Here is a 27,964-nt window from a genome sequence, read left to right as displayed (position 1 = left end):
AAACAAATAGTTTGTGTCATAATATTAGCAAAATTCGGAGGCTGTGTGCATCTTTCACCATTTGTTCTGCTCCAGTTTGTTCTGTATGTAGGTCATCAGTAGAGGTCCCGGGTTGCAGATATGCCAGTTCTGCACGCCATCAGATAGATGCAGACTAATTGCCACTAATGGTGTTTCAATGCAAATATTTGCTGAATTACACGGAATTAAACATTATCTTCACTACTTAACACTGTGAATTGAGTGCCCTAAACTAAGCAATTTTTTTTGCTACTTTATTATCCACTCATTGTATTTCCTTGAATGTCAGTGTGTTTGTACGCATTACAAAGCAAGCCTTTGCTATTTATTAATTCATTGAATCCCTGTGTTATATGTTGTCATGTTGACACAAGCACACTTAAAAAAAGTGTATAATTGGATAAAAAAAACAACAACAACTTTCTACAACATTTTTAAACGCCTCACGTGGAAATTTCCTGCTATAGTTTGTACATTCTTGGTGCTAAAACCACAGTGCTTCCTGGGTGCTACTGTTTCTCATCAATACATTTTAAAAGTGAGCCTCTCTCCTGACACCCAGTGGTAAATTTAGTACATGAAACCCTAGCCCAGTGGTAGGAACCTATTGGTTGGGAGCCATATGTGGCTCTTTTGATGGGTGTATTTGGCTCTCCGCTAACCTGTGAGCTAAAAATATGGAAACCGTCAGTAAAAGTTGATTCCCAAACGCACCAATAGGAGACCTTTTCTATTTTTAAAGTGGTGAAAATAATTTTTAAAATGCACACATTTTCATGTATGTTTACTTTTAAATTCTGAGTATGGCCCTCAAGGAATAATATTTGAAAGTATGAATTGTTCATGGCTCTCTCTGTCAAAAAGGTTCCCGACCCCTGCCCCAGCCGATGGGTCAAACATTGAAATCATGACAAAACGGTTTAGTCTGCACAATTTTCAACGTTGCCTTTGTCTCATTTAATTTTACCAAATGTAATTTGCAAAATTCAACTTGTACGTTCACTTTAAAAGAATGACCGAATAATCCGTTGGCCCAGTTTCCTCCCCACGATGAACATTAATCAATGAGTTTATCTGTAGCCAGCATAATGTGGCAGAACTCTTTGCACACCACAGGGATGAAGCTTTTGCAAATTTCTGGATTTTAAGTCTACTCTCCTAACGTTTACATTTAAAACCTTCAAAGTAACTTACAGAATTGGACCTGCATGTGACTGCCTGAATCAACTGAGTCGTAAGTCCACTTGTCTGAAGTATCTAAACATGAAAGTTTATATTTTAAGAACACAAACTGATGAAAAACCGAAATCTTTGTTGATAAAAGATGATTAGGTAAAGATTGTCAGTCATTTGCTGCTCTCAGAAAATATTACATGCATGATTAAATGAACCGCATCTTGTAATATATGTGCAATGGTTTATATGGATACGCACTGTGTTTCTAGCAGGACCAACATGGCAGCTGAATTAGACATTGTGAATCTGCTTATAATTGCTGGGGGAACACTGGCTATTCCCATTTTGGCATTTGTTGCTTCTTTCCTGCTGTGGCCCTCAGCACTCATTAAAGTGTACTATTGGTAAGGCTGCTAACAGCAATCCCCACCATATTTGAGAAAGTTGTCCCCAACAAAGGCAACATATTTGGATATCTAAAGCTACATCAATCCTATTCTGTAAATAAGGACTTGAAATTACCATTACCGACTTTGTGCAGGTACTGGAGGAGGACTCTGGGTCTTCAGGTCTATTATGCAGACTGCGGAGGCTACCGCTTTTGTTATTCTTGTCGAGGAAAGCCAGGAATGAGGCCTTCCATTTTGATGCTACACAGTTTCTCTGCACACAAAGACACCTGGCTCACACTTGTCAAGGTCAGCCAAAACCGTAGATGAAATAGATAGATTTTAATCGGATGATTGGGATTCGTTTGTCATGAGGCCGAATCGGAAGGACACACTATACTTGAAGAAATAAATACTAAGAGACAATGTTGTTAGTGCTGAATTAACTGGATTAATTCATATCTCCCCATCTCATCTCATTTTCTGAACCGCTTTATCCTCATTAGGGTCGTGGGGGGTGCTGGTGCCTATCCCAGCTGACTCCGGGCCAGAGGCGGGGGACACCCTGAATCGGTGGCCAGCCGATCGCAGGGGACAAGGAGACAAAAGACAACCATGCACTCTCACACCCATACCTAGGTGCAATTTGGAGTGTTCAATCAGCCTACCATGTATGTTTTTGGAATGTCGGAGGAAACCGGAGTACCCGGAGGAAACGTACGCAGGCCCGGGGAGAACATGCAAATATCTACCTTTTTTTAAATCTTCTGAAATTCAAGGTTCAAGGTTGATAGTGTATTGGGAAAATTTGAATGCAACATATTTTACTTTTACTGTACAAATGTGCTAAGATGAGTTAGATTAAAAAACAACAACAACAAAAAGCCTTTACCCCAACATCACCCACAAGGCAAGACTGTAGTTGCCATGGTGGGTGCCATGACCGTCTTTACAGTAAGTGATAATGGAATAAATGTAACTGCATCTTCCTTAACTTAGTTGTACATTTTTGTCTGACAACCTTTTATTGTTATACATTTAACTGTGATCCCTCTGCCAGTACCTTCCAAAACATCTGCACATCATGTGTGTGGACATGCCAGGCCATGAGGGTACGACACGCAGCAACACAGAGGATTATTCCATTGTGGGTCAAGCCAAAAGGATTCATCAGGTACACTGAAAAAAAGTCCTATGAAATACAGACAACTGACTCATTTCATGTCCTCATTCTCTCCAGTTTGTGGAAAGCATTCGCTTAAACAGGAAACCTTTCCATGTGGTTGGGACCTCCATGGGAGGAAATGTAGCCGGGGTGTATGCCGCCACCTATCCTTCTGAAATTTGCAGCCTGACCCTCATTTGTCCAGATGGTCAGTCTTTGCGTTTGTGTTTTCTCTGCTCTTTCTACAGTATGACATTTGCAGAGGTGGGTAGAGAGGCTAAAATTTGCATGCAAAATAAATACTCATAATATAGTAAGATGTATGTTGTGTTAAAACTACCTTCGCTAGTACAATACTATATCCAAAAAGCAGTGGCGGTCCGAGCATTTTCTCGTAGTGCATTCAACAGGTAAAATCCACCTCCTAGCAGCATTTAATGATTAAATACAAATACTGGAGCTTTTCAGACATTACAACCGGGCCGGGGGGTGATTTTCCCAGGAAAAGACTGCTGAAAAGTCGAGCCTGTCCTGTCATATTTCTGGCATAGTCCGTCTGGAAAATGGCTTTAAATCAACGCAACAATATATTTGCTTGTGCAGCTCGCTCCAAATACAGTTTGGTAGCTCTGGCTAATCACTAGCCAATCATAGTTGGTGAAAGCGATGACGTATCCCTACGCCTGCGACAAGGCAATGACGTATCCCTATGCCTGCGACAATGCATTGTGGTGTTGCCAACTTGAAATCTGATTGGTTAAAGCAACAGTCTTATTGACGCTTGTTTGATGCAGCAGAGCCCGCAGAACTGATTGTGAAGGCCTTGAGGCAGATTTCTGACCCTGGCAACAAATAACGACTGAAATGTGATTGGTTAATTGCTACAATATGAAAACACACATCTGGAAGCAGTGCAACCAGGGGGGAAAGCAATGAAAGGAAGCTAACAGACCATTTGGAATTATTTAATAAGTATTGATGGACAAAATATAATAGTAGATGATTCAGATTCTTCTTAGGCCAGCAGAGAAGGCCTTGAAGGCCCCGATGGCCCGCCGCTGCCAAAAAGCTAACTGAGTAAAAATGCGTAGCTTCTTACTACCCACCTATAGTGATTGGAATGATTCACACTCTCAGTTTATGGTGTCCATCATTTTCTCATCATGCAGGTATCAAACATCCAAATGAGACCAAATTTGATAATCTTCTGCAAGACTTGGAACGAAGTCATTACACACTGAATATTCCGCTGATCCCAACCACACTGGTGGAGATGGAGGACATGTTTAGACTGTGTTCACACGTTCGCTTCAAGATTCCTCAGCAGGTCAGTTCCGTAACTTATGTTATTCCTCCATAGTAATCTTCAAAAGTTGCCACATGTCATGTTTTTTTTAGATTCTCCAAGGACTAGTGGATGTCCGAGAACCACATAACTCCTTTTATGAAGAAGGTTGGTTCATTCAAAAATCCTGGCTTTTGGTTTATCACGCATGAAACGACAACCGTGATTTGATTTGTTTTTGTTAAACAGTGTTTCTCGAAATTGTTAGTGAGAAATCCAGATATGCCTTACAGGAACACTTGCATCTCATTACTGCACCGGTACAAGTGATATGGGGCAAAAGGGACCAGGTAAAGTCCATCTATTTATGGTTTTCATACAGGAAATGACCATTTGTATGTACACTGTTTCGATATCCGTATCACAGAAAAGCTACTGACCAAAGAAATTGAATTTTTTGGGGTGGGGAAATCTGTTCCAAAGCAAGATTTACAATCAATACATCGAATGTCAACATGTATATATTGACCCAGTGTTTTTTGGCCCAGGTGGTCGATGTGTCTGGAGCTGAAGTTATTACAGAAGTCTTGCCAGGATGCAGAGTGGACTTGCTGGAGAACTGTGGCCACTCTGTGGTGATGGAGAAGCCTTGTCGCACAGCCAAACTTATGCTTCAGTTCATTATCCAGCAACAAGAAGCAAGAGGAGGCATAAAGAAATCAACCTGAAATCAAATTATTGTCGTGTGTGCATGCGTGCTTACTGGTTCCATACTGAATTTGAAGAAACTTTAGGGATCATCCAAGTTTCCAATTTTGGATACAACAGATTCACATTGTTGTTTGGCTACAATGTCATAATTTTAGCCAATGGGTGAACAAAGGGGCAGAACAGTGTTTGAGTATGCCTGGCTGCACTGGTTCAAATGGCTTTCCTCCAAGTATTCAGTTTTCAGACATTATAAAAATGTGTAAATAAATACAGACACCGAAAAAACGTACAGTAAATAATTGGTTACTTCCCAAAATGTCCAATTGCATTTGTAGCAAAAAAAAAGATATATAACATAGGGCCATTTTGTAGTTTAAAAATGGTGTTGTCCTCAATCCCACATAGAATGCAAATTTTGTCTGAGACCAAGACTAACAAAATCCAGTATTTTGGGGACTAGAACTACAAGTCAAGGAAAAGATTAAAGGCCAGATTGTAATGAGTACAACACCATAAACATCCATTTTAAAAAGCAAAACAAGTTTCTATAGTTAAATAACAGTGGAATTTTGCTTTTGTTTTAATTTTCTTCTTTGGAATCTGTTTTTTCATTTTTCTTTTTACCAGTAGAGTGAAAGACTTAACCAGCTAGCTGCTAGGCAGATAAAACATCATTTTATTGTAACCACCCTCAGATGACATAACTGGTGTTAATTCATTTCCTGCTATTGTAAATCAACAATGCCACGATGAGACGGTAGAAATTGCTTCGGTGGACAAAGCTAGGATATTTCCTAAAACTGCAAAGTCATTTAAAGTAAATTTTTGGGCCTTTGATCAGTTTAATATATGTACACATTTCATCCAAAGCAATTATGAATTACACACCCTTTTTTTAATGGTCAGCTTTGTTGCGGACACATTTTAAACATTTAAATGAAGACCATTCCACCATGCATTTAACCTCTATTATCGACGGTGCAGGATTTGGCAGTGAATGATCTCTGTCAGTCTAACCCTCCCAGTCAAAATTAATTTGACGTCTATAGTCGTCAAAATGTCCAACCGCGCATATCTGAATGAGTTAAGAGGGAGACTCCAAAACCCTCCAAAAAGTGACCTGATAACAACTTTTCAACCAACAAAATCAACAGTGATCGATATTTTGCAGATTACCATGGAATAATGTGGCGATAATCTAACAAATTTTCCCAAAAAACAAGTACTATTGAATATGTTTAGAAGTGGGGCTGCAGTGGCATTTTACCGTAACGACGCGTGTTAACGGGCAGGACATATCACTGTATGCTTGGCTGCGGTGGACATCATTCACTAACATCTGCACCGCGATACACCAACATCAAGCAGTCGTTCGGGGCGAAAAAAAATAGAAAACCCCCAAAAGAGAATCGGTGAGTTTGCACGTAATCGTTCCGTGGGACTAAAATGAATAACTTGAAGATACAAATCCTTTCGTCGTAACATCTGCCTAGCCGCGCTAGCTAGCAGGCTAGCTAATGCTTAGATAGGATGTCTCCTTTGTTGCAATAAATGTTTGACACTTTTTAGTTTTTTAACATCGCTAACGCATTGTCAATACTTTTGGGCAAGGAATCCGGAGAGTTTTGTATCTACGCGTGCGATTGAACAACGTTATCTTGTAATGGGGATAGCAAAAAGCGCAAGTTTCCATAGGTCGAGGGTTCGAATCTCGGCCGTGCTCGATATTTGTTCCATATTTCCTCTGCTCTTGTATTCTTCCACTTAAGAGTTAACTAAAAAGTAATGTGCTGGCTATGTTCAACATTAATTCTATACAAATGTATTGTAATTATAATGTCATATTTTAACTTATGTTGTGGATGCTAGGGATTACCATTTGGTAATGAAGTAGGCATAATTAGACCAAAAAGCCAATAAGGCAATGCTAGCTCTTATCACTTGAATTGTTGATTATAATAAGCTTGCACAAATTGTATTGAAAATTTTCATGAGGTTTCTCTGTTTGTTTCACATGTGGAAAGTGAATTAAGGCAAACATTTGTTCCTCCCCGCGCTTTGGTCCTGACCAACTGGGTATTTCTCCACAAATGGATAATGGAGGCTGGGGCCATAGGGTAAGAGATGCTTAATATATGATATCACATCTATTCTAAAATATCACATACCTCCTCACGTGTTTCTAATTTTTAATATCTTCACCGTATGTGCTGAGTCTGAAGGTACCTTCAAAATTCATTGAATTGTCTCTATGAATAAACATTGAATAGTTTTTGGATTATTTCTCATAAAGAGGATCCATTTATGTTTGACAAAGTGCGAGTGTTTATATTGAATTACTTGCATACAGTGCCATTGGGTTTTGAAAATTGATGAAATTTTTTTATTCGCATCAAATACTGTATTCCAAAACACAACTGTGCAATGACAAATGTTTTGATTTTAAAACAGCTGGTTTTGGTGCGTCCCCATTCATTTGTGTAAAAATGTCCAATCAAACAACTTTACCTCTACAGCACATTCAAAAGATCTATTTTGGGAAGTTAAAGTGCCATACATAAAAATGAGAAAATACATTTAAAGACGTGGAAACACAAAAGTAAGTACATTCCTCTCTCCTTTGCTTTAGATCACTACTCCTGTTACCTTAAACGTAGGAGGTCACCTTTACACGACCAGCTTATCCACACTGCAACGTTATCCAGACTCCATGTTGGGGGCCATGTTCCGCGGGGACTTCCCAACAGCCCGCGATTCCCAAGGAAATTACTTCATTGACCGTGACGGAACGCTTTTCAGGTACATACTGAACTTTTTGCGGACGTCGGAGCTCACTCTCCCGGCTGATTTCACAGAGACAGATCTACTTAGGAAAGAGGCAGACTTCTACCAGATCGAACCCTTGATTCATTGCCTTAGTGATCCTAAGCCGCTGTATCCTCCGGACATCTTTGAGCAGGTTGTGGAACTTTCCAGCACCCGCAAACTGTCCAAATATTCCAACCCCGTGGCCGTTATTATCACACAGTTAACCATAACCACAAAGGTCCATGCCCTGTTGGAGGGTATTTCCAACAACTTCACCAAGTGGAACAAACACATGATGGACACCAGAGACTGCCAGGTGTCCTTCACCTTCGGGCCCTGTGACTATCATCAGGAGATATCCTTGCGAGTTCACCTCATGGACTACATCATGAAACAAGGCTTTACCATAAGGAACACGCGTGTGCACCATATGAGCGAGCGGGCAAATGAGAATACTGTAGAGCACCACTGGACTTTCTGTAGGCCGGCACAAATAGTGGAAGACTGACCCAAATGTCTGAATACATTGCATAAAAGGAGGATTTTTTGTATGGTATCAGCGGTTAATCAATACTTTATTTATTAAGCACGGTTCACACTTTAAAGCAGTGTCTTCTAAGCTTTTGAACCTTAACTTTCCATTTGAAAATCTCAACACCACCAAACAAAAAAGTCACAAAGTGTAGCAATTATAACAACACATTTCCTCAGCCTAACATGAGGACCTGTTGAACAGAAAAATGGACGTTCTAAAGCTTTGACAAGCTGACGTGCATCTTATTGCCCTGCCTGTCACCGTACGTTGCATGCATAGATAGATGAACAAAGACCAATTGTTTGTCCCCAAAAAATTTAAGTGAATAATTTCCCCATGAAGGATGACTGAGAAGATATCAGAGTGACGATTCATGAAGCACACCTTTAAAAAAAAAAAAATTAGTGACGCTGTATATGATACAAATGTATGTGGTACATTTTCGAAGACCAATACATTTTGCATCTTTTATTCTGCAACAATGTCGTGAATGGGAGCATCAAGTGTCAACTGTTGCCTGTGTGTGTGTATGGTATAAATTTAATTTAGTCGTTGTCTTGGTATACAACGCTTTCAAAGAGACCAAATATACACACAATACAAAAGTAGCACGAGAGATGCTTGGTTTGGGCTTTAGCAACCATCTTGGATTGCTACATAGCACTTGGTTTAAAGAAAAATGACATTTTGCCTCAAGTTATTTCTAGAAGAAGAAAAAAATATATATACATATATACCCCTTCAGTAAATTTCTGATGAGCCCATGGAAATGAAAGATTAGCGTTTAGTCATTTGAATGGTACTTTTGTCTGACCTGTGTAGTTGTTGCATGTGTTTAATGTATGTATAGTGGATGTGTCTATGGTTTCATATGTTGTTATACTTGTCATCAATAAATCCATATTTGTATTTGTGAGTTTTAGTTTTGTATCTGGAACTGAGCCCAAAGTAAACTAACCAAGTGGATTTTCAACATTGCTGTCATCTGTTTGTATAGTGATCTAAACCATGCTATCTATTTGGCCACATATATAAGTAAAGATTTGGGCAATACTGGCAAATGGTGTATCTTCAGATAGACATATTTATGGCCATATTAAAATGCTGAACAAAGTGTTAATATGGCATGCCCTGTTAACTTGTGAAAAATCCAAATTAATGTTAAAAGTATTACATTTACTCCAACAGATGAATTAATTGAAGTGAATGATTTTATTGTCATTATACAAGTATAATGAGATTTAAAGCTTCACGAAGTGCACAAATAACAATAAACATAAATAACAACACGGAATAATAAATAATCAAAAAATAAGTAATACATCTTTAAGAAACATTACATTAAAAAAAAATTGTACAAAATCAGTACAAGTCTAAAATAATGTCATAATTTTGCCTCTTAAATTTGCCTAGTCTTGAAGAGCGAAAGCGAACAAAACGCATTTACTGCCCGGATATGACGTATATTATTGTGCGTTCGATTTTCTCACCCTGATACATTGACATAAAGACACAACCTAACATTTGCAGTAAGCCGCCCGGGTATTTTAAGACATGTAACAAAACAAGCGCACCGTCCGCTCTCCTTGGAAAGGACGTTTATGAAACATCCATGACTTGAGAAACATACAAATTTAAAGTCTAAAACCGCGATGTTTCAAAGGAGTACTAGACTGCGCGAAATTCTTAGCCTCGTGCCTGGGAAACGTCGCCTTGGCCCGTATAGATTTCTTCCTATCTTCTTTTGCATCGGGGGTGTCATGGAGTGGATCATGATCAACGTGAGGATAGGAAAAGAAACGTTTTGTAAGTGTAACTTCGTAAAGTAAAATATTTTTTTAAATTGTTGTTATTTTTTATTGCAATATATTTATGTGTTTGAAAAACACGTTGTAATGCTAATATATTTGGTTTCGTCCATCGTGAACATAAAATATACACTTCCATTTCGGGTATATCCTTAATACATTCAGTCTCAAAAATATTATTTACACAGATAATACACACCTTATAATTAAATTAAAATTAAGTTACATTTTCCAAAGGTTCAGTATAAATCTGTTATTATTCTTATCTAACTCTTTCAGTGCCATTGACGATGTCTGACGTCCAATCACATAGCTCTTTTCATCATCCAGCTGTGAATTTTTATTATTTTGTCACTAGTAGACGTCCAATCTATTTGAACTGGAATTGTGGCAAATAAACTCGTTCATTTCCTGCCAAGTCCTACCAGTTCAAATGGATTCGACGTCTCTCGCCGTCTTTGGCAGCCAGGAAGTTAAAACAAAGTGATTCAAAGTTTGAGTATTCTCTCAAGGTTGCTAACTTTGTTATGACATTTTGATTATATCACGTAACGCAATAAAAAAATGACAATGAAATATAAAACAAACAGCTACTACTGCAATGTTTATTTAACGTTATTATATTCTACAATGGACATGGGTAGTTATGCATATGTACCAATAATTATAATCAATAGGTGAACTGTGTATGAAAAAACTTGACCGGATATAGAAACGCTTAGATCAGGTTATTTCTCCCAAAATTGTTTTGAACTACAACCGGACCTTTATAAGAGCTGATTTTCTTGTTAATTATTGCCCAGAATCAGCAAATTAAAAATGTAGTCTAAATTGCATTGCAAATTTTTGGGGGGGGGTGATTTCCCTCACATCAGTGTTTTTCTCTTGTCAGATGATGTCTACCGAAGGAAGCAATCCGAGCGGGAATACCAGCAGAAGTTTGCCGATGGCGTCATTGTTCTAAATGAGCCTACAGCCAAGTGATTCATACCAGTTTAAACTTGGCACATTTCTTCATGGACATACCTATGGAATTTTGTCATCTGAAATGGATTAAATTATGGAGAAATCACGCACCTTTAATTGTTTATTTGCATAGCTTTACAATCAGAATAAATGACTGGTATGGTTTATATTGACAATCATGACTGAACCATTTGATCTGACTTCAAATACAAAGTAGCACCTGTCAAGACTAAAAACAACATGTCCCTTTCATATATTTAAAAGTAATGACAAAGCATACAGATTTCCTGTCATTTCTGGTGATTATACAGTTGGGATAATGGAGATGTTTGTACTCATTTCAATACTATAATTTAGCTAAAGTTCTAAAAAAATCATATTTATTCACTATATGTTGGTTCTTTATCAAAAGGGAATTTGGGTTTATGTATTCAGTTGTAAAATCCAACTGGAAGACTTTGCAGGCAGATGAAGCTGAAAGGGTCCTTCCACGGCTGGATGGGATTCCCATCCAGTCTCACCTCATGCATGTTTGCTCGGATGTAGAAACTGATTTTCCCCCGGCAAAATATGCCACTGTTTTGATCTTGTTGTTCTGGCAGAGAAAGAAATGAATCATAAAGGCACGGATAAGAGGTTTAAATGGTGTGAAGTTACTAAACAGCACAGAGTTTGGTATGTTGTTCATTCACGAGATAACATCACCACTTTGAAGATAAATGTGCTATTATACCAATTAAATACATGTGTTCTGTGAATGCAGATGTCACCGAGGTGGTTAAAAAGCTCCTCGGCTTGTTCACGAGTGAGGGAAGAATGGACTCTGCACCGGTCCGTCGTGGTGAAGAAGGAGCCGAGCCAAAAGGCAAGGCTCTCTATTTACCAGTCGATCTACATTCCCACCCTCATCTATGGTCACGAGTTGTGGGTCTTGACTGAAAGAATGATATCCCTGATATGGATTTTTCACTCTCGAGGAAAAAAAACCCAATATTTGCAGTTAAAAATACATTTTAATAAAATCTTGGTTCCATCTGAAAATCACAAGAGACTGCAGCATTTTGTGATCTAAAGTGTCATAAATTGTTGGCTGCCATTGAGCAAAATTAAAATAGACTGTACGTCTATCAGTCAATGGCAGCCAATAAGATATCCCCTTGTTCTTGGGTAATTTTAGGGACCCGAATCCAAATCTGAGTTTTTTTCCTCCCTCTGTAAATGCTAATTGTTGTTGATTTAAGTGTTTGTTGCTGGAACTTAAAAAAATAGCCCAAAAGTAATATTATACAGCATAAAAATACCTGTTATACAATAATATCACAATAGGTCAATTACTGCTTGAGTGAAAATCAATTATCCAAAAGACAAAAATATTAAATTGGCATTAAATGAAAATGAATGAAGAATCCGTCTAAAATATGACATGAGTCTCAAAAATGCCAATTTCACAAAAAATAAAGCAAAGAGAAAATTATGGCAGGATTGAAATCAGACACCAAAAATTATATAGACTCACCTAATTTAAAGAAAAAAAATTACATCCTGCAACATAAAATGAAGGGAAAAATATTGTCCAGTGTCATCACATACTGAACTTTGAACAATAATAGATTACTAGTACCAAATGTAGACAGGTGTTGAAAATAATATTTACAAAACTGCTTGCTGACCTTGGCCTTTGAATAGTGAGGAAAAATTCCCACTTTAGCAACAATACAAAGAGAAGAATTAAAAAAAAACGTTCAAAGACTAAACGACCCTGTCTCTTGGGGTTACCAGAACCTCCCGGATCCAAATAAGAAAAGCCTGAAATCGTCAAAAGGTAGACAATTTTTGGCCATTTATTAGTGTTTCTTCTTACGAATCTCGTAATGTCTTACGTAAGGCAGATGTGTGGCGAGAAAAGAGGAAATGCAAGTAGCCGTATAACGGAAGTGGTACAGCCCTGAGATATAGGCTGAGCGCGACAGGAGGACGGAAGCATTAAAAGGTCTAATAGAGAGTTGAGAATAATCAGGATTCAAAGTCGCCGATATTGTAAGTGCGTCCACTTTCTGACTGGCGTTTATTCTAATCTAACTGTAGTCATCGTTGTTGCCGATGCGAATGTACTACGCCTGTTTTTCCCTGGTGGCGGCCAATTGAATCCTTTTTTGGGGAGCCATCATATAACGGTACAGCCTAGCTCGGGCTTCGTCAAAAGCTAACTAGCATGAGCGAGCTAGCTGGCCTCCGTTTCCGATGCGCTTCTACTTTGTTCTAACGGGGGCTCGTCAGGCTTAGCGGGCCGAAAGCGACGAAAAAATGGCTTTTCGTTTTTCCCAAATGAAATTTCCTCAGTATTTAAACCCACTAAGTATCATTGCACTGCTTTTACTCTCCGTTGTGAACATGCATTGGCAAGGCCGTAACTGCGTTAAAAAAAATCCACCCTATTTCTGTGGCCTAGCTAACGGAAGACGTCAGCCGCCGCGCTGGGCGACCGATGTATGGTATTCATTTCATACGCGTATGCTTTGGTCTCGTTATTATTATTAAATACACTACGACGACGTAGATGTACGAATCCATCGTTAATACTTGTTAATAGAACGTGTCACTACGCTAGCGCCGTTAGCAGCAGTGGACAGCAGCCGAGGGGATTCGGTGGCTTGGAGAAATGATTGTATTTTCTGTAACGGTAAATTGCTACTGAGAAGCCTCTGTTCACTCCGTTCAAACGACCGAAACCGTTATCTCGGTTGACGACGAGTCATTTTAAGACGGAAGGTTAACTAAATGGACAGACGGGATCTGGAGAGCGCTTGTAATTAGCTTGAGGCTAACCTCAGCAAATGCAAGGTTGACCCACTTGCCAAGGGGCCCAGTTTGCGGCGCCCGTCCGCAATCTTCGTCCAAATGCCGTCTTTCTTCAAAGACAACGCAACACTTTCTAGACACGTTTCTTCAACATTGAATTAATCATAAAATACTTTAATTCATTGGGTGTCCAAACAACCATGCTTTATTAGCCCTAGGCAAATATTTAACATGAAAATATTCTAAGGTATACTGCAACAAATGGATGCACAGGTATGTTGTACATTAGTCCTTAACTCAAATGGATGAACAAATAATTAAATCATTTTTATTGGGCAAATTCAAACAAGAAATTTGCCTGCGATAGATGAAGTAACTCTATACTACAACAAATGCCACTTTAACTCCTTATAGGTCAAGTGACTATTTTTAGTAATTAAAAAAAGCCTTAACCCCGTAAAGACGTATCTACATAAGTGGACATCACATTTTAGGCCGCAATATTAACATTTGCTATGGTCCAAGTGTGGCCTACATGACCCGGAATGTTATAGTCAGGCCTCAATTATAATATTTTTTTTTTTCAAATGACTAATAATGCTTTTATACATGTTTGTGTAAATGCAATTAGAATGTAATAAATTGTTCATTAAAAAACTAAATAAAAGAACTAAAAATGAATAAAACCCAGAAACTCTACTTTTGACAATGACAGACATCCAATATACATTTAAAATAGCAGGACTGGCTGTGACTGGTCATTATTGAGCTCCATTTGGCCAGCCTCTTCCAGTCAAAATGGATTAGATGTCTAGCCCCGTCAATGGCTAACGATGATATTAATGAGTGCCCTATGAAGTTTTAAGTAATATGGATTTGGCACATAATTGCAAAAGTACAGAGTCACAAAGTATCCAGTAGTGCGCTAATACTATTGTATGACAACGGTGCTAATAATGCAGTGATAGACTAAAAGCCATACAATGTATCAAGTAGCCAAAGTAGATGAAACACGAATTAAACTGAAATTGCAGTGAAATTGGCTCCTTTGCCACAGCAGTCTTGATTCATTAGGATTCATTGCTACACATCAAGAATAATTGCCCTTTTGTGATATAACAATTTCTGAATATGTGCATCTCAAAATTAAATTTAAGACTGAAAAGATTGATATTGTGTTGTTAAGCAACAACAATGATCTGAAAAATGACTTTACATTCTCATTCGTTAATCAAAGTTGTCTAACAAAATATGGTGCTGCCATCTAGTGGTCTCCAGTGGAATCAGGCAAACTCTAGCACTGGCTAGCCAGCCTGACTTTTGCCATGTACAAGATTCATAGGCAAGTTAGTGTCTTCTGTAGTTTGTGCTGGATTATAAAATGGATACTATGGGTGGGGCTAAGAAGCACAGACTGAATCTGAGAACTAATGACAGAAGCATGGATGTGAAGTAAACGGAACACAACGCCATTGGTGTGGTCAATTGTCGTTCACGAACCATCATGCCATGTAGTCTCTGTAATGGTTGTTTTTGTGTGTAGAATCTCAAGTCCACAATTTATTGTCGTGCAAGCAGTACCGCGAGAAAAAGGGGCATCGATACGGGGCGTGGGGAGGCTGAATACTGTAAATTCTTTAATGAAATGATTTCTGTCACTAACCCTGTTTCTGTATTCATCTAGAAAATGGATAAGAACGATCTGGTACAGAATGCCAAGCTTGCTGAGCAGGCTGAGCGCTATGATGATATGGCAGCAGCCATGAAGAGCGTGACCGAGCAAAGTACGGAGCTGTCAAACGAGGAACGCAACCTTCTTTCGGTTGCCTATAAGAATGTGGTCGGTGCGCGCCGCTCATCCTGGCGCGTCATCTCTAGCATTGAGCAGAAGATCGAAGGCAATGACAAGAAAAAGCAGATGGCACGCGAATATCGGGAGAAGATCGAATCTGAGCTGCAGGAAATCTGCCATGATGTCCTTGTAAGGATCTGCGACTTCTGTCGGTCTGACACGTGTCCGTTTGCGCAACTTTAAAACTATTCAACTCTTGCTTTTCAGGGGCTACTGGACAAGTACCTCATTGCAAATGCAGGTAGTTCTGAAGGGAAGGTCTTCTATCTGAAAATGAAAGGCGACTATTATAGATATCTGTCTGAGGTTGCATCTGGGGACGCTAAGAAAGGTAAGTCAGGACAGGTTAACATGATGCACTTAAGGGAAGACCCTAGTAAAATGATATTAATTGCATATGCTTTATTTTAGTATACTCAATGAAGCAGGGCTATCAATTCAACAGCACATAATATTGATATGCCTAAAGATCACACAAGAATTGGGACAAGCCAAAGACATAGATGATTTTACAGAAATATGTGTGCAGCTCATTTGAATTTACTCAGTTTTATTAGTGTGTGGACACTGTCTCCTACAGGGTGGTGGCATACTCTCCAGTTGTAATGTGAGGAAACAATACATGGCAACAAACAATTATGCTTTGGTAGCAATACCGTCTGTTTTGAATGGCTAGCATATTTACGGCGGCAAAGCTTTACGTCACCACATTGCGGCATGAACAACAATGGCAACTTAAGTTGAAATAAAATGTTTAATATATTAAACTGCGCCTTATTTTCATAGCTTCTATATTATAGATGAATCACTAATATTAAAATAAGGTGCATACAACCAACGTGTCATTTGGGTTCACCTTATTGTTCAATTTAGGAACGTTGACGATGGCGTTCTTTTGCCCGACGTATTAGAAAATCATCAAGATCACTTAAATCATTTCATGTTTTCCATCAAGATCACTTAAATGATTGTATGTCTTCAGATACTGTGGATAATTCTCAGCAAGCTTATCAGCAAGCTTTCGACATCAGCAAGGGAGATATGCAGCCAACCCACCCCATTAGGCTCGGCTTGGCCCTCAACTTCTCCGTCTTCTATTATGAGATCCAGAACAACCCTGAAAAGGCCTGCAGTCTGGCAAAGACGGTATGAAATCATTTCTAAGACTTTTTGGTATCTTAACGCAGAGATACAACGTAGACACTGTAGAGCAGTGGTCTCCAAACTATTCCACAAAGGGCCGCAGTGGGTGGGGTTTTTCATTCCAACCCATAAAGAGGACACCTTTTCACCAATCTGGTGTCCTACAAGTGCTATCAGTGCATTGCAGTCAGGTGCTTCTTGTTTTCTACTGAAATCTCATTGGTCAAACTGTTTATGCTAGAACGGTTGGAACAAAAACCTGCACCCACACCGGCCCTCGAGGAACGGTTTGGGGACCCCTGCTGTAGAGTCTCACGCACAAAGCACTCTTCTACAATTTTCCTCCATCTGTCCATGGCTTTCAAGCTCGTCACAATTCCGCTTGATATCTGCTTATGTGGATGAAGGCTACTCAAGTTCTCATGTGGTTTGTGAGAGGCCATTTAGCCTCTGCCCCCAAAAATGAGGAAAACTAAAATGATGGAAACCATTAAATACTACAGTAATCCCTCGATTATCGTGTCTTCGCTTATCGCGATTTCCCCCCGCTATTAATTATTTAATATATATATATATATATTTTTAAAGTTAATAAAAAATGTGAAAAGTCACGCTGAAACTCGTAAGCGGAAGCCACTTTTGCTACCAGCACTGAAGAAGAAAAAATTAAAAAGAATTAAAAAAAAAAAAGTTCAAAAAATCCACCTGAAACTCTTAAGTGGAAACTACGCTACCAGCACTCAGCATTGAAGAAAAAAAAGTTATAGGGGTGTCTCTACTTCACAATTTATCGATTATCGCGGCCATGTCTGGTCTACAATAACCGCGATATTTGAGGGATTACTGTATACTGGTCTGAATCCACTTTCATACACTTATAGGCGTCATGAATCATTTTGTTGCATTTCAGGCCTTCGATGAAGCCATTGCTGAGCTTGACACCTTGAATGAGGACTCTTACAAAGACAGCACCCTGATCATGCAGCTACTAAGGGACAATTTGACTGTGAGTCTGATAACCCATGTTTTTTTTTCTTCTTCCTCACAGTGGTTTAACCAGACAAATTTGCTCCTGTCTGTTTGCAGCTGTGGACATCAGAAAACCAGGGAGATGAAGGGGAGACCGGCGAAGGGGAAAACTAATGGAATTGCACTGTTAATCCACCTACACTCTTATCTTAAAACACAGACAGCTTATATACACCCCCCTGACCCCCCCTCCTCCCTCCACTCCATCAGCCCCTCCCTCTTCTGTATGACAAGCAGCCTGAATTGCTCCTGACCAACTAGTTTCTCCCTCTCAGTTCACTGTGAGGCGACAGGGTCATTTTCAGTTGTTAGTACGTTCAGTCACTTTGTAGAAACTTGTATTGTTTTCATTAGCTTTGTGTGTACGTCTGCATGTTTGTGGGAGTGAGTGAGCGTGTAAAAGATATGTTGTGTGTGTGTGTGTGCGTGCGTGCGTGTATGTGTGTGTGTGTGTGTGTGTGCATGTGCGCGCGCGCGTGCATGTGTGCGTGAAAGATCTCGGGGGAGGTGTTGTGAATTTTAATCGTCCTTCCAAATTCCTGTGTCCCAGCTAGTTTGACCCCCCCCCCCCCCCCCCCCTCACTTTTTTGTTACTTTTATTATTGTGATTCAACATGGTATTTACAGGTTCTATTGTATGGGTTTTATTGTATGCTAATTAAACTGGCAAACACTGTGATGGTAGGTGTTCCATTTGCTTCACAACCCAAAAGCAGTTTGCGTTTAGTCTGTTTCGGACTCGTGTACAATCCTGTATTCAACTTACTGCAATTCTGCTGTGGTCTCATACAGAACGGAGGCAGGCTGTATTGTGACACTGACATCTGAGTGTAATGCGCCCTAATCATGCTCAAACTTAAAGGGGCCTTGTCAAATATTATGCTTCAAATTGTTCAGGGATTCTCTATTACAAGTGCTCCCCATCAAGGAATTGACATGCCCACTCCCTATTTACACAAGGGTAAATTGACTCACTGGTGAAATGATACTTTGTCCCATGTGTTTGCAAGACTGACTATCATCTATAAAATACCTGAAGAAAACTCGACTTGTGTTGAAATGTTTCACGTCACTCACGGCACGAGTCTCGCTTGCAAAGTAACCCTGTTGTGTGTTTGTGTCTGGTTTAGCATCTCTATATTCCTCTCTACCATTGGTGTTAAAAATGCTAACAAATTAAAAGAAGACCAGCCCTCACAGGATGTCATTATGACTGAATGGTAGTGGCCTAAATATTGGGAAGGTGTCATTTCATCTCATTTGAAAGGAAATCAGTGTCACAATACTGTGTATCACCACTACATTCCACATATTGTAGTTGAAGACACCATTCCACGTTATTACGCAGTTTCTTCTGACAATGCTCCAAGGAATTGAAATGTTTTGTTGATTAAAGAAAAAAAAACTCAATTTCATTATGCTTGATGAAAATGCAGTTAGTGAATGTGGAACGAAGCCTGTCTGTATATCTGGTATTTACTTGCTTTGTTTTTACTGACAAGTCTTACGGCTAAAAATGCTTCTGTAACAGTCTATTACCCAGTGCACACACGTGGTTGTGAAAATTTAGAATAGTTCTAAAAAGCAATGATGACTTGGAGATAAACAATGGTTGGTGTAATTCTAGCTTTGTGTTTATGTATCTTAAAACCATTCTAGTTTCACTCTACATGTAATACATAGGAACGTGTCAAAGACCATTCAGTGAAATAAAGTTTCGTTTAAGATAAATCAATTGTTGTCATTTGATATAACTCCGCTAGAGGGCGGTATGAAGCGCTCGGCCATTTTTCCCCTGTTAAGTGTCATCGACGACCGATGCAGGTGTTCCGAGGGAATAATTAAACAAAAACAACCTTCCGCTTTGGAACTTGAGCCAAAGCACTCTCACGACTTGTGAAACCCTCACTAGCCAACGCTATCCAACTTTTACAAGCTGTAAGTAACAGCATGGTTTGTTATTTTAATATTTTTTTGCGACTAAAATGCCCCAAGCCGTGTCATTTTCAAGTCAACATTGAACGCACATGTAGTCACATTTAGCTAGCTCGTGTTTTTTAAACAGTATGGGCATCTATTTTTACGATAGCATTGGGCTTGCAAACTACGTCAGATTTTTTAAAACTTTTTTTAGCAGCAATGTGTCCTTTATGTACTAGAAAACCTTAATTGGTCGTCGTTTTGTCGCTTTGTTCGTTAAAAAAGTAATTTCGAGAGATGTTAAGACTTAGATTTTTGTTTCCAGAATAGTTCTGTTTTTAAAAGAAAGATCAAAATAGATTCTTCACCAATATGTGGCTTATTTTCTTTAACGTTTGGATTGAAACACATGCTAGGATGGAAGTTTTATGGTGGTGTTGTTATACTCTCCAGGCCCCAACAAAAAGCCCCAGCCAATAAAATAATCAGGCAACAATCCTTATGAATTCAAGTATAAATAGCCTAAAGTCAATTAAAAACCAGATTTTCTCCAAAATAGTTGCATATTCAAACATCTGGTATTGCAACAGGGGCTAAATGGCGTTCAATGGATGCCCTGATTACATGTACAAAATGTAAAAAAAAATGCCAACCACAAGTGTGTTTTTAAGGCACATGGACGTCTTTTGTGTGCATAGCAGAATTGTCAAAAGTAAATCTTGTAGAAATTCTTAAATGTGTCCGGAACGATATTTGGTTACAAAAATAAGGATATTCAAGCATATATGTATTTATTGTGCTACTACAGGTCACCAGAAATTTGTTGTCATAAGATACATTTGATTTTTGCATTACTCTTGATAGTAATTGAGGATATTTTGGTATTTCCCCTGTTAACTCATTAGCTGCCATTGACAGTGGTAGATGTGCAATCAATTTGAAGTGCAAGGGTTGACAGGGAGTGAACACATTTTCATTCGCTGCCATCCCTTCCACTGCCAAAGCAGACAGTTACTAACAAACTCACTCCAGTTTGCAGCCACATGATTGGTCATCTATCTTTGTAAACGGCGCGGAAAGATTTAATAAAAATAACATTAAATTGTACGTTTTTTGTTTTTGCTGTATGAAAAAAAGTATTTTTTGGATGTATTAAAAGCGAGTTGAACTTTTTAGCATCGTGACTACTGTAGTGCACAAGAATGTGTACAAAAGCGTGTTTTTTTGCAAGAATTCCAAGAAAGTGACTGTATGGAAAGTATTTTTACTCTAAAAAAGTTGAGAACAGATGACTAAAACTCTCTTTAAAACTATTGTGTACATGTGTGCCGTGTGTATATTTACTTTTAAAGTATATCTCAATACCCGCTGCACCAATGCCTGCATGAACTCATGCCCTTGAGAAAATGCATTTTTTGTGGTGCCATCAAATATTCTGCTTCAGTGTTTGTTACCTTTTTTTTCTTGAACTAGTCATCAACGATGAACGGCAGCAGTCCGAACTATCCCCTTGCCTCTTTGTATGTTGGGGACCTGCATTCAGATGTTACAGAGGCCATGCTGTACCAGAAGTTTTCTCCTGCTGGACTAATCATGTCAATCCGTGTGTGTCGTGATATTATCACCCGGAGATCCTTGGGATATGCATACATAAACTTCCAGCAACCAGCGGATGGTGAAGTATTCTTTATTTTTGTTTTTTCTGTTAGTCTACTTTGCCAAAAAAATCCCTCGTGAAGCCAGTGGTTCTCTGTTTTCATGTTTAAAACTTAGAAAGCGGCGACAGGAATCTTAAAAGTCCTGCTTACTAAAATTACCGGGCGACCTTTTTTGTACTCACCGGCATATATGGGAAGATAGTCTCGGTGAAGCAGCAAGAAAGATTGATTGTATTGCATCATCTCTCTATATCAGCAAAAAATCTGAAAATGAACATTGCATCTGAGGAAGCGTGCACACCTGAGGTCATTGTACGTGACAGGGTTACCCTAATGTGTCAGCCCAAAAATAAATGTTGAATTCAAGTAACTGTAAATGAAATGGGACTTCCTTTTTATGTAATATAAGTAAGGATTCTCCAGTTGAGTCTTAGCAGTGAGCATGTTTTGTCATTTGATTCCAATTTTTTCTTGACTTTTAGCGGAGTGTGCTTTGGATACAATGAACTACGACATTCTCAAGGGCCGACCAATTCGAATAATGTGGTCTCAACGCGATCCAGGCCTCAGGAAGTCTGGTGTGGGCAACATCTTTATCAAAAATATGGATGACTCTATTGACAACAAGGCATTGTATGATACTTTCTCAGCCTTTGGCAATATTTTGTCCTGCAAGGTGAGTCCTGTTGCCTTGATACCCATTTGTTGCACACCACATGTCACTTTTGGAACCTGTAAATTGAGATGCTCAGTGTTGATGTGTTCTCTAGGTTGTCTGTGATGAGAGAGGCTCAAAAGGCTACGGCTTTGTTCATTTTGACACTCAGGAAGCCGCGAACCGTGCTATTAATACCATGAACGGAATGCTGCTCAATGATAGAAAAGTGTGAGTACATCAATATCCTAATTAGTTGGATTACATAAGGTTAGTCAGAGGAGAGTGAAGAATAAACATGCTTTTAAAATACTCTGATTTAGCAGATTTTCAGTGTATTTTGCTTATTTGGGGAGCACACTGAACAATTTCTGTCCGCTACCCCCGTCTGTCAATCAGTGAATTTAGAAGATGTCTTTACAGATGACTTGTATTCGTGTTAATGTACAAGCTAACATATTATTTTAATGTAATACATTGCCCTGGAATAATAAGTAAAAAGTAATCCTTCAAATAATTAACTGAGCACTGGCTGGTAATTTCAGTTATTTTTTTAAATGACAATACAAAAAGAAATCCCCCCAAAAACGGTGACAAACTTGGTGCAAAGGGAAAGTGGCTGTGCTTTTTTATTTGTCGTTTCAATGTCAAAGGGTTAGGGTTAATTTTGATTGAGGTGATGTCTGCAGATTTGTCGGCCACTTCAAGTCCCGGAAGGACAGAGAGCAGGAGTTTGGCACCAAAGCGCTGAAGTTCACCAATGTCTACATTAAAAACTTTGGTGAAGATTATACTGAGGACAACCTGAAATTTGTCTTTTCTGAATTCGGTAAGAATCAAGGTTCAAATCAGTTTCTTCCCACAACAAAATGGAGGAAATCTTGTGATGTGAAATAATTCTGTGTTCGTCCTAATAGGGAGAACCCTTAGTGTGTGCGTGATGAAGGATGAGCGAGGTCATTCACGTGGATTCGGATTTGTAAACTATGCTAATCATGAAGATGCACAAAAGGTCGTGTATCAAAGTTCAAGTCCATGATTCACTTTCCCGGGGAATGTTGCACTATGGCTAGATGACAAGCCTCTGAAGTGAAGTCCATTCAGTGAGTTATGTCAATGACACCTTTTATATTGCTAGGCAGTCGAAGAGATGAATGGGAAGGAACTCAATGGAAAATTCCTCTATGTCGGACGGGCTCAGAAGCGGCTGGAACGTCAAGGAGAGCTCAAGCGCAAGTTTGACCAGATTAAACTGGACCGTATCCAACGCTATCAGGTGAGATTCACAATAATAGAAATCGTTTCTAGGCCTGGGCGATACATGGATTTTATGAATTTATCCATCTTTTTTGTGAATGGTTGACGATTAATTAAAGTATTTTCCGCACTGTAAGGCACAACTAAAAGACTTTGCAAAGCTGTCAGTGCGCCTTATAATCAATCTGAAGTGCCTTATACAGTGGTACCTCGTCATACGACCGCTCGTCATACAAAATTCTCGTCTTACGGCGGAAATTTCGATCGAATAATTCGCCCGTCATGCGATCAAAATTTCGTGATGCGACCAAGCCAGGTCTTTTTTGCATATCTTTCGTGTATAACAATATCTACGAGCACGGAACGATTAATTCAGACGAGTTTCTCCTAAGACCAGGAAACGCACAACGCGCATGCAAGAGGGCTTTCTGTGTAATGAAGTATACTCGTGCACACAACACCCATAGGCAATGGCAACCTTTCTCAGAATAAAACTTCATTACCCACAATCAATACATGGGTAAGCTCAACTATTGTATTTCCTGTTATTCTTTCTAAGGAAAGAAGCTCCCGCGATCGTTCTTTAAAGACTATTTCTCGTTGGCAAGTGGTCGTGCGTTATCCTATTGTGAGGACATTTGTGTGCATCATTTTGGGAATATTTTGAAGGCAATACAACAGCAAACAGTCCATCGATTGCGAACGTGAGGGTGGAGTCGTGGCAAACCGCCAACTCGGAAAATGAAGGTAACAAAAGATTACAACAAAATTAGAATTCAGTTTTGTGTAAAGTTACATTAAACGTATGTTTGTCTGTATATATTAATCCAAGTTAATTTAAATTTGTTTGTTCCGTTTACGAGTGCGTTGTCGTGGAAAAAAAAAGGAACCACGCCCCCAAACGTCTCTGTCTCCCGTCGGCGAAATCTGCCCAATTTTAATTAGATTAAACACATTTTATTACTATTAAACCACGAGTTATGTGTTACTTTATTAATAGATGGCGAATTAGAAGAAATAAAACATTTTTTCCAATCCAAGATCCTGTTTTTGGTGTTTTTTCAGGGGGCTGGAACGAATTAATTTGTTTTCCATTCATTTCAATGGAAAACGTCCGCTCGAGTTACGAGAATCTCGTCATACGAGCTCAGTTCCGGAAAGGATTAAGTTCGTATCTCGAGGTACCACTGTATATGGATCACTATTGGTTAATCATTTGTATGAAATTCCCTTTAACACAGCTCCATCTAGTTGTTGTATAGCAGAACTAACGAATGCTACTATTGCTACTACCACAGCTCCATCAAGTGCATGTATAACAGAATCCGCTACTACTACCACTACTACCACCACCACCACCACTCCTACTGCGTTTTATAATCTGGTGCGCCTTATATATGACACAAATAGAAGGGAGATAGTCCATTCAATGAAGGTGCGCCTTATACTGCGGCAAATACAGTAATTTGATTTTTGTTATCTTATTCATTAGATTATTTTATGCGTTTGTTTCTTTGTGTAGTTATTACATTTGTATTTGGGGGCTGAACACAAATCGGGAATTACAAATATTAGTACTGGGTTTTCTTACTTTTGGTCAACATTTAACAAAAAAAAACCTTTCTTTGACTTTTCTATCTCTTTTTATTCTTTCACATAAGTGTGGAAGCATAAGCAAATTTTGGGCAAAAAAGACCTCAAACATTTATTTTTAGGTCACGTCAGCCAGTTCTAGTTTCAACAATCTGTCTTATTCAAGATTTGAGTTGCTTCTGTATCTCAACCATTTTGAACCTTCAGTTGTTCATGCTTCCTATTTCAGCGGCAAAACGATGAATGTGGATTTTTCGAAAGTTATTTTAAGGCTATATCATCAAAACATTTTTCTCCCCTTCTCAATGGGAGTTAATGTTGCAGAAATTTTGTCAATTGAATGAAGGCTCAAATTTTAACTTTTGTTTTTTTTCAGGGTGTTAATCTGTATGTGAAGAATTTGGACGATAGCATAGATGACGACAGACTCAGGAAAGAGTTCTCACCCTACGGCACCATAACAAGTGCAAAGGTATGTGTCCACATTATAAAATATCTCAAGTCATCTATACCTATAGCCAGAAAAAGGCAAATATTTTTGATCAATTCTCATGCCCCTCAAACTCCAGTGGTGTTTATACCACATTTATTTAGGAATTACACCATTATATCTGCAGTTACTAATTAGTCAGTCCTAATAAAAAAATTGAATGATCAGTCCATGAATAACAGGGGAACATATTAAAAAAATGGACTGTGATTCAGCCTGTGATAATATAGAAGCGAGGTACCGCCCTCTATCATTGTATGACAATCCTTCTTAGTGCTTTAGATTGTGCCAACTTCCCTCGCCACCTGTAGGTCATGACTGACGGCTCCCTAAGCAAAGGATTTGGCTTCGTCTGCTTTTCCTCACCCGAGGAAGCAACAAAAGCAGTAACTGAGATGAATGGAAGAATCATTGCCACGAAGCCCCTGTACGTGGCACTGGCTCAGCGAAGGGAGGAGCGAAAAGCCATCCTCACCAACAAGTACATGCAGCGACTGGCCACCCTGAGAAGCATGACCAATCCCATAATTGACTCGTACCATCAGACGAGCTACTACATGACTGTGCCGCCAGTAGGTGACATCATGAACTTGTCATTTCTGATTGTTGTCTTGCAAACTAGTCCAGATAGTAGCCTTGTAAGAGACTATATATACATATGTATATATCTATCTCAAAAGTCTCCCATTGTGTTTTTACGTTTCTGGGAATTTCATTTGAAATATTTATTTTTGCAGCCTTCCACGCGTCCCTTGTATGAGCACAATACAGTCAGCAACGTCAGATCAGCGCCTCGCTGGACAGGACAGCCGCCGAGAGCGCAGGGTGAAGGAATAGCTTGAGTTTTTGACCATGCAGATTTATTGAAACTCAAAAGGTTCATCTTGACATTAACGGTATTGCTCATCTTTTTACAGGTCCCTACTTAACTCAATACATCAGCAGCTCTACCCCTCGCCGTGCCTCCTCTTCCATCGCCACAGTGAGGCAGGCTTCCACACAGGCGCCACGGATTGCCTGCTCCACACAAAAGACAAGTCGGTCTAGCATTAAATTCACTGCTTAACATGGACATCGTAAACACACATCTCGTATCTTTATTTAGATAACATTGGAACCCAGACCATGTGTGGGCGGGCTGACCTTTCCGGCATGTCCAGGGGCAGTCACTTCAAGTACTCCTCGGCGGTGAGGAACCCCCAGCAGGTCATCTCTGTGCCCGTAAACATGAACAGACTCCAGGTACTCAAGTTCTGATGGATACCAACATTTACATGTACTAAAATCAGAATGGTATTTTGGAAAGCAGTTTATGTGAAAACTTGGCTACAGTTAACCCTGAGATCTAAACTATTGAGATTAAGAATGAATTGAAGAAAAAAATGAGCAGCTTTTGTATTCTAATTCCTAAAAAGAAAAAAAAAGATTTTATTTGTTTACATGCCACATCATGATTTGCTTGGGAACACTATTTCCAAGTAATCTTCAATACGTCACCCATATCTCACGTAAGGGGAGAAAGTCATTTAAGAGAGTTTAGTAATTGTTTTATGTTCAACGTTATGCAAGTGATTTGAGTTTAGAAATGAATCACACGCATAAATCAAGGAACCGGTGTACTAGTGCCAGTTTTTCCACCGTCTCAGTTGCTTTGCTGTAATTTTTCCAAAATGTCCACAGGTTGTTTCTGCCCCTGTGATGGAGCAGCCCATGCATGTGCAAAGCACTGAGCCACTCACTGCCTCAATCTTGGCTACTGGACCACTTGTCGACCAGAAGCAGCTTTTTGGTATGCATTTAACTACAAGACATGGATTTAGTGCTGATCCTCAGAGATGGATTGAGGTCAGCATGTTGTCTTGGCCCTCAACAAACTGCAGTTCCCTGAAATTGACCACCCCTTTTTCAAATGTTGCCAGTTGTCTGAATTAGTGATAACAAGAAATTCCCATATTATTCTCATGTTTGTCTTGTGACACAGGTGAACGTCTGTATCCTCTGATCCATGCCCTTCACCCCAAATTGGCTGGAAAAATTACTGGAATGCTTCTTGAGATTGACAACTCAGAGCTGCTGCACATACTGGAGTCACCGGAGTCCCTCCACTCCAAGGCAAAAGTCCATCATTTAGAAGGCTGCTTTGCAGCTGAGTGGACAAATGACCCATTCATATATATTTTTTTGCACATTTTGGAACAGGTGGATGAAGCAATTGCAGTCCTTCAAGCTCACCATGTTAAAGTCAGCTCTCCCAAAAAGTGAGGTCAGTGTTCATTAGATTCCACTCCATCGTGAACAGATGTAATTTTTCCACAAATGTATATTGACAAGCTGATACTGAGTTTTTCGATGGTCAAATTACTTTAGTTAGCCAGAGCTTAAAGCTAACAAAAGCTGCTACAAGGTAAAAGGATATCAATTAATTGAATTTGATCGAATGATATAATGTAATGTTACTTTAATCATTTGAACAAATGAAAATATACTTATTTCATTCTTTTTCCAGAGCTACATTTTCTCCCGGAATGGAAATTGATTTGAAAAGAGAAACAAAAATACAATGTTTGTGGCAGAACTGAAGAAGGGAGTTGAAGCTGTTTTGTTATTTTGTGTAATCTCTTTTGTTATAATATAAAGTTCACAATACAGGCATTAAAACTGTCTCAATTCATTTCAACATGTTAAAGGCACAGGACGACTATAC

The 27,964-nt window shown here is 39.1% G+C and overlaps 5 protein-coding genes across 5 annotated transcripts; all 5 read left to right on the top strand.

The window, feature by feature from the left end:
• The first annotated feature begins 483 nt into the window (after positions 1 to 483).
• abhd6b (abhydrolase domain containing 6, acylglycerol lipase b) lies at positions 484 to 5,599 on the top strand. The gene is made up of 9 exons (XM_077597103.1): positions 484 to 1,255; positions 1,467 to 1,601; positions 1,739 to 1,895; positions 2,647 to 2,760; positions 2,827 to 2,959; positions 3,921 to 4,078; positions 4,150 to 4,204; positions 4,286 to 4,386; positions 4,585 to 5,599. The coding sequence occupies exons 2-9, from the start codon at positions 1,477 to 1,479 to the stop codon at positions 4,762 to 4,764; spliced, it is 1,023 nt and encodes a 340-aa protein (XP_077453229.1). The 5' UTR covers positions 484 to 1,255; positions 1,467 to 1,476; the 3' UTR covers positions 4,765 to 5,599.
• A 404-nt stretch (positions 5,600 to 6,003) lies between these two features.
• Positions 6,004 to 8,999, top strand: kctd6b (potassium channel tetramerization domain containing 6b). The gene is made up of 3 exons (XM_077615664.1): positions 6,004 to 6,159; positions 6,772 to 6,864; positions 7,377 to 8,999. Exons 2-3 carry the CDS (start codon positions 6,838 to 6,840, stop codon positions 8,061 to 8,063), a joined length of 714 nt encoding a protein of 237 aa, XP_077471790.1. The 5' UTR covers positions 6,004 to 6,159; positions 6,772 to 6,837; the 3' UTR covers positions 8,064 to 8,999.
• A 621-nt stretch (positions 9,000 to 9,620) lies between these two features.
• uqcc5 (ubiquinol-cytochrome c reductase complex assembly factor 5) lies at positions 9,621 to 11,141 on the top strand. Its single transcript, XM_077591392.1, has 2 exons — positions 9,621 to 9,896; positions 10,791 to 11,141. The coding sequence occupies exons 1-2, from the start codon at positions 9,743 to 9,745 to the stop codon at positions 10,880 to 10,882; spliced, it is 246 nt and encodes an 81-aa protein (XP_077447518.1). The 5' UTR covers positions 9,621 to 9,742; the 3' UTR covers positions 10,883 to 11,141.
• A 1,597-nt stretch (positions 11,142 to 12,738) lies between these two features.
• Positions 12,739 to 19,418, top strand: LOC144067449 (14-3-3 protein beta/alpha-1). The gene is made up of 6 exons (XM_077591282.1): positions 12,739 to 12,901; positions 15,348 to 15,644; positions 15,723 to 15,846; positions 16,498 to 16,661; positions 17,569 to 17,664; positions 17,745 to 19,418. The coding sequence occupies exons 2-6, from the start codon at positions 15,351 to 15,353 to the stop codon at positions 17,799 to 17,801; spliced, it is 735 nt and encodes a 244-aa protein (XP_077447408.1). The 5' UTR covers positions 12,739 to 12,901; positions 15,348 to 15,350; the 3' UTR covers positions 17,802 to 19,418.
• A 46-nt stretch (positions 19,419 to 19,464) lies between these two features.
• Positions 19,465 to 27,923, top strand: LOC144067394 (embryonic polyadenylate-binding protein-like). The gene is made up of 16 exons (XM_077591160.1): positions 19,465 to 19,625; positions 21,081 to 21,282; positions 21,748 to 21,941; positions 22,036 to 22,151; positions 22,610 to 22,749; positions 22,838 to 22,932; positions 23,059 to 23,196; positions 25,147 to 25,242; positions 25,572 to 25,832; positions 25,998 to 26,085; positions 26,178 to 26,297; positions 26,366 to 26,502; positions 26,941 to 27,049; positions 27,242 to 27,372; positions 27,460 to 27,523; positions 27,767 to 27,923. The coding sequence occupies exons 2-15, from the start codon at positions 21,090 to 21,092 to the stop codon at positions 27,520 to 27,522; spliced, it is 1,881 nt and encodes a 626-aa protein (XP_077447286.1). The 5' UTR covers positions 19,465 to 19,625; positions 21,081 to 21,089; the 3' UTR covers position 27,523; positions 27,767 to 27,923.
• The last annotated feature ends 41 nt before the right edge of the window (positions 27,924 to 27,964 follow it).

Source organism: Stigmatopora argus, chromosome 1, assembly GCF_051989625.1.
Source record: "Stigmatopora argus isolate UIUO_Sarg chromosome 1, RoL_Sarg_1.0, whole genome shotgun sequence".
In the NCBI taxonomy this organism is placed as follows: domain Eukaryota; kingdom Metazoa; phylum Chordata; class Actinopteri; order Syngnathiformes; family Syngnathidae; genus Stigmatopora; species Stigmatopora argus.
This window is presented reverse-complemented; position numbering and strand designations above follow the sequence as displayed.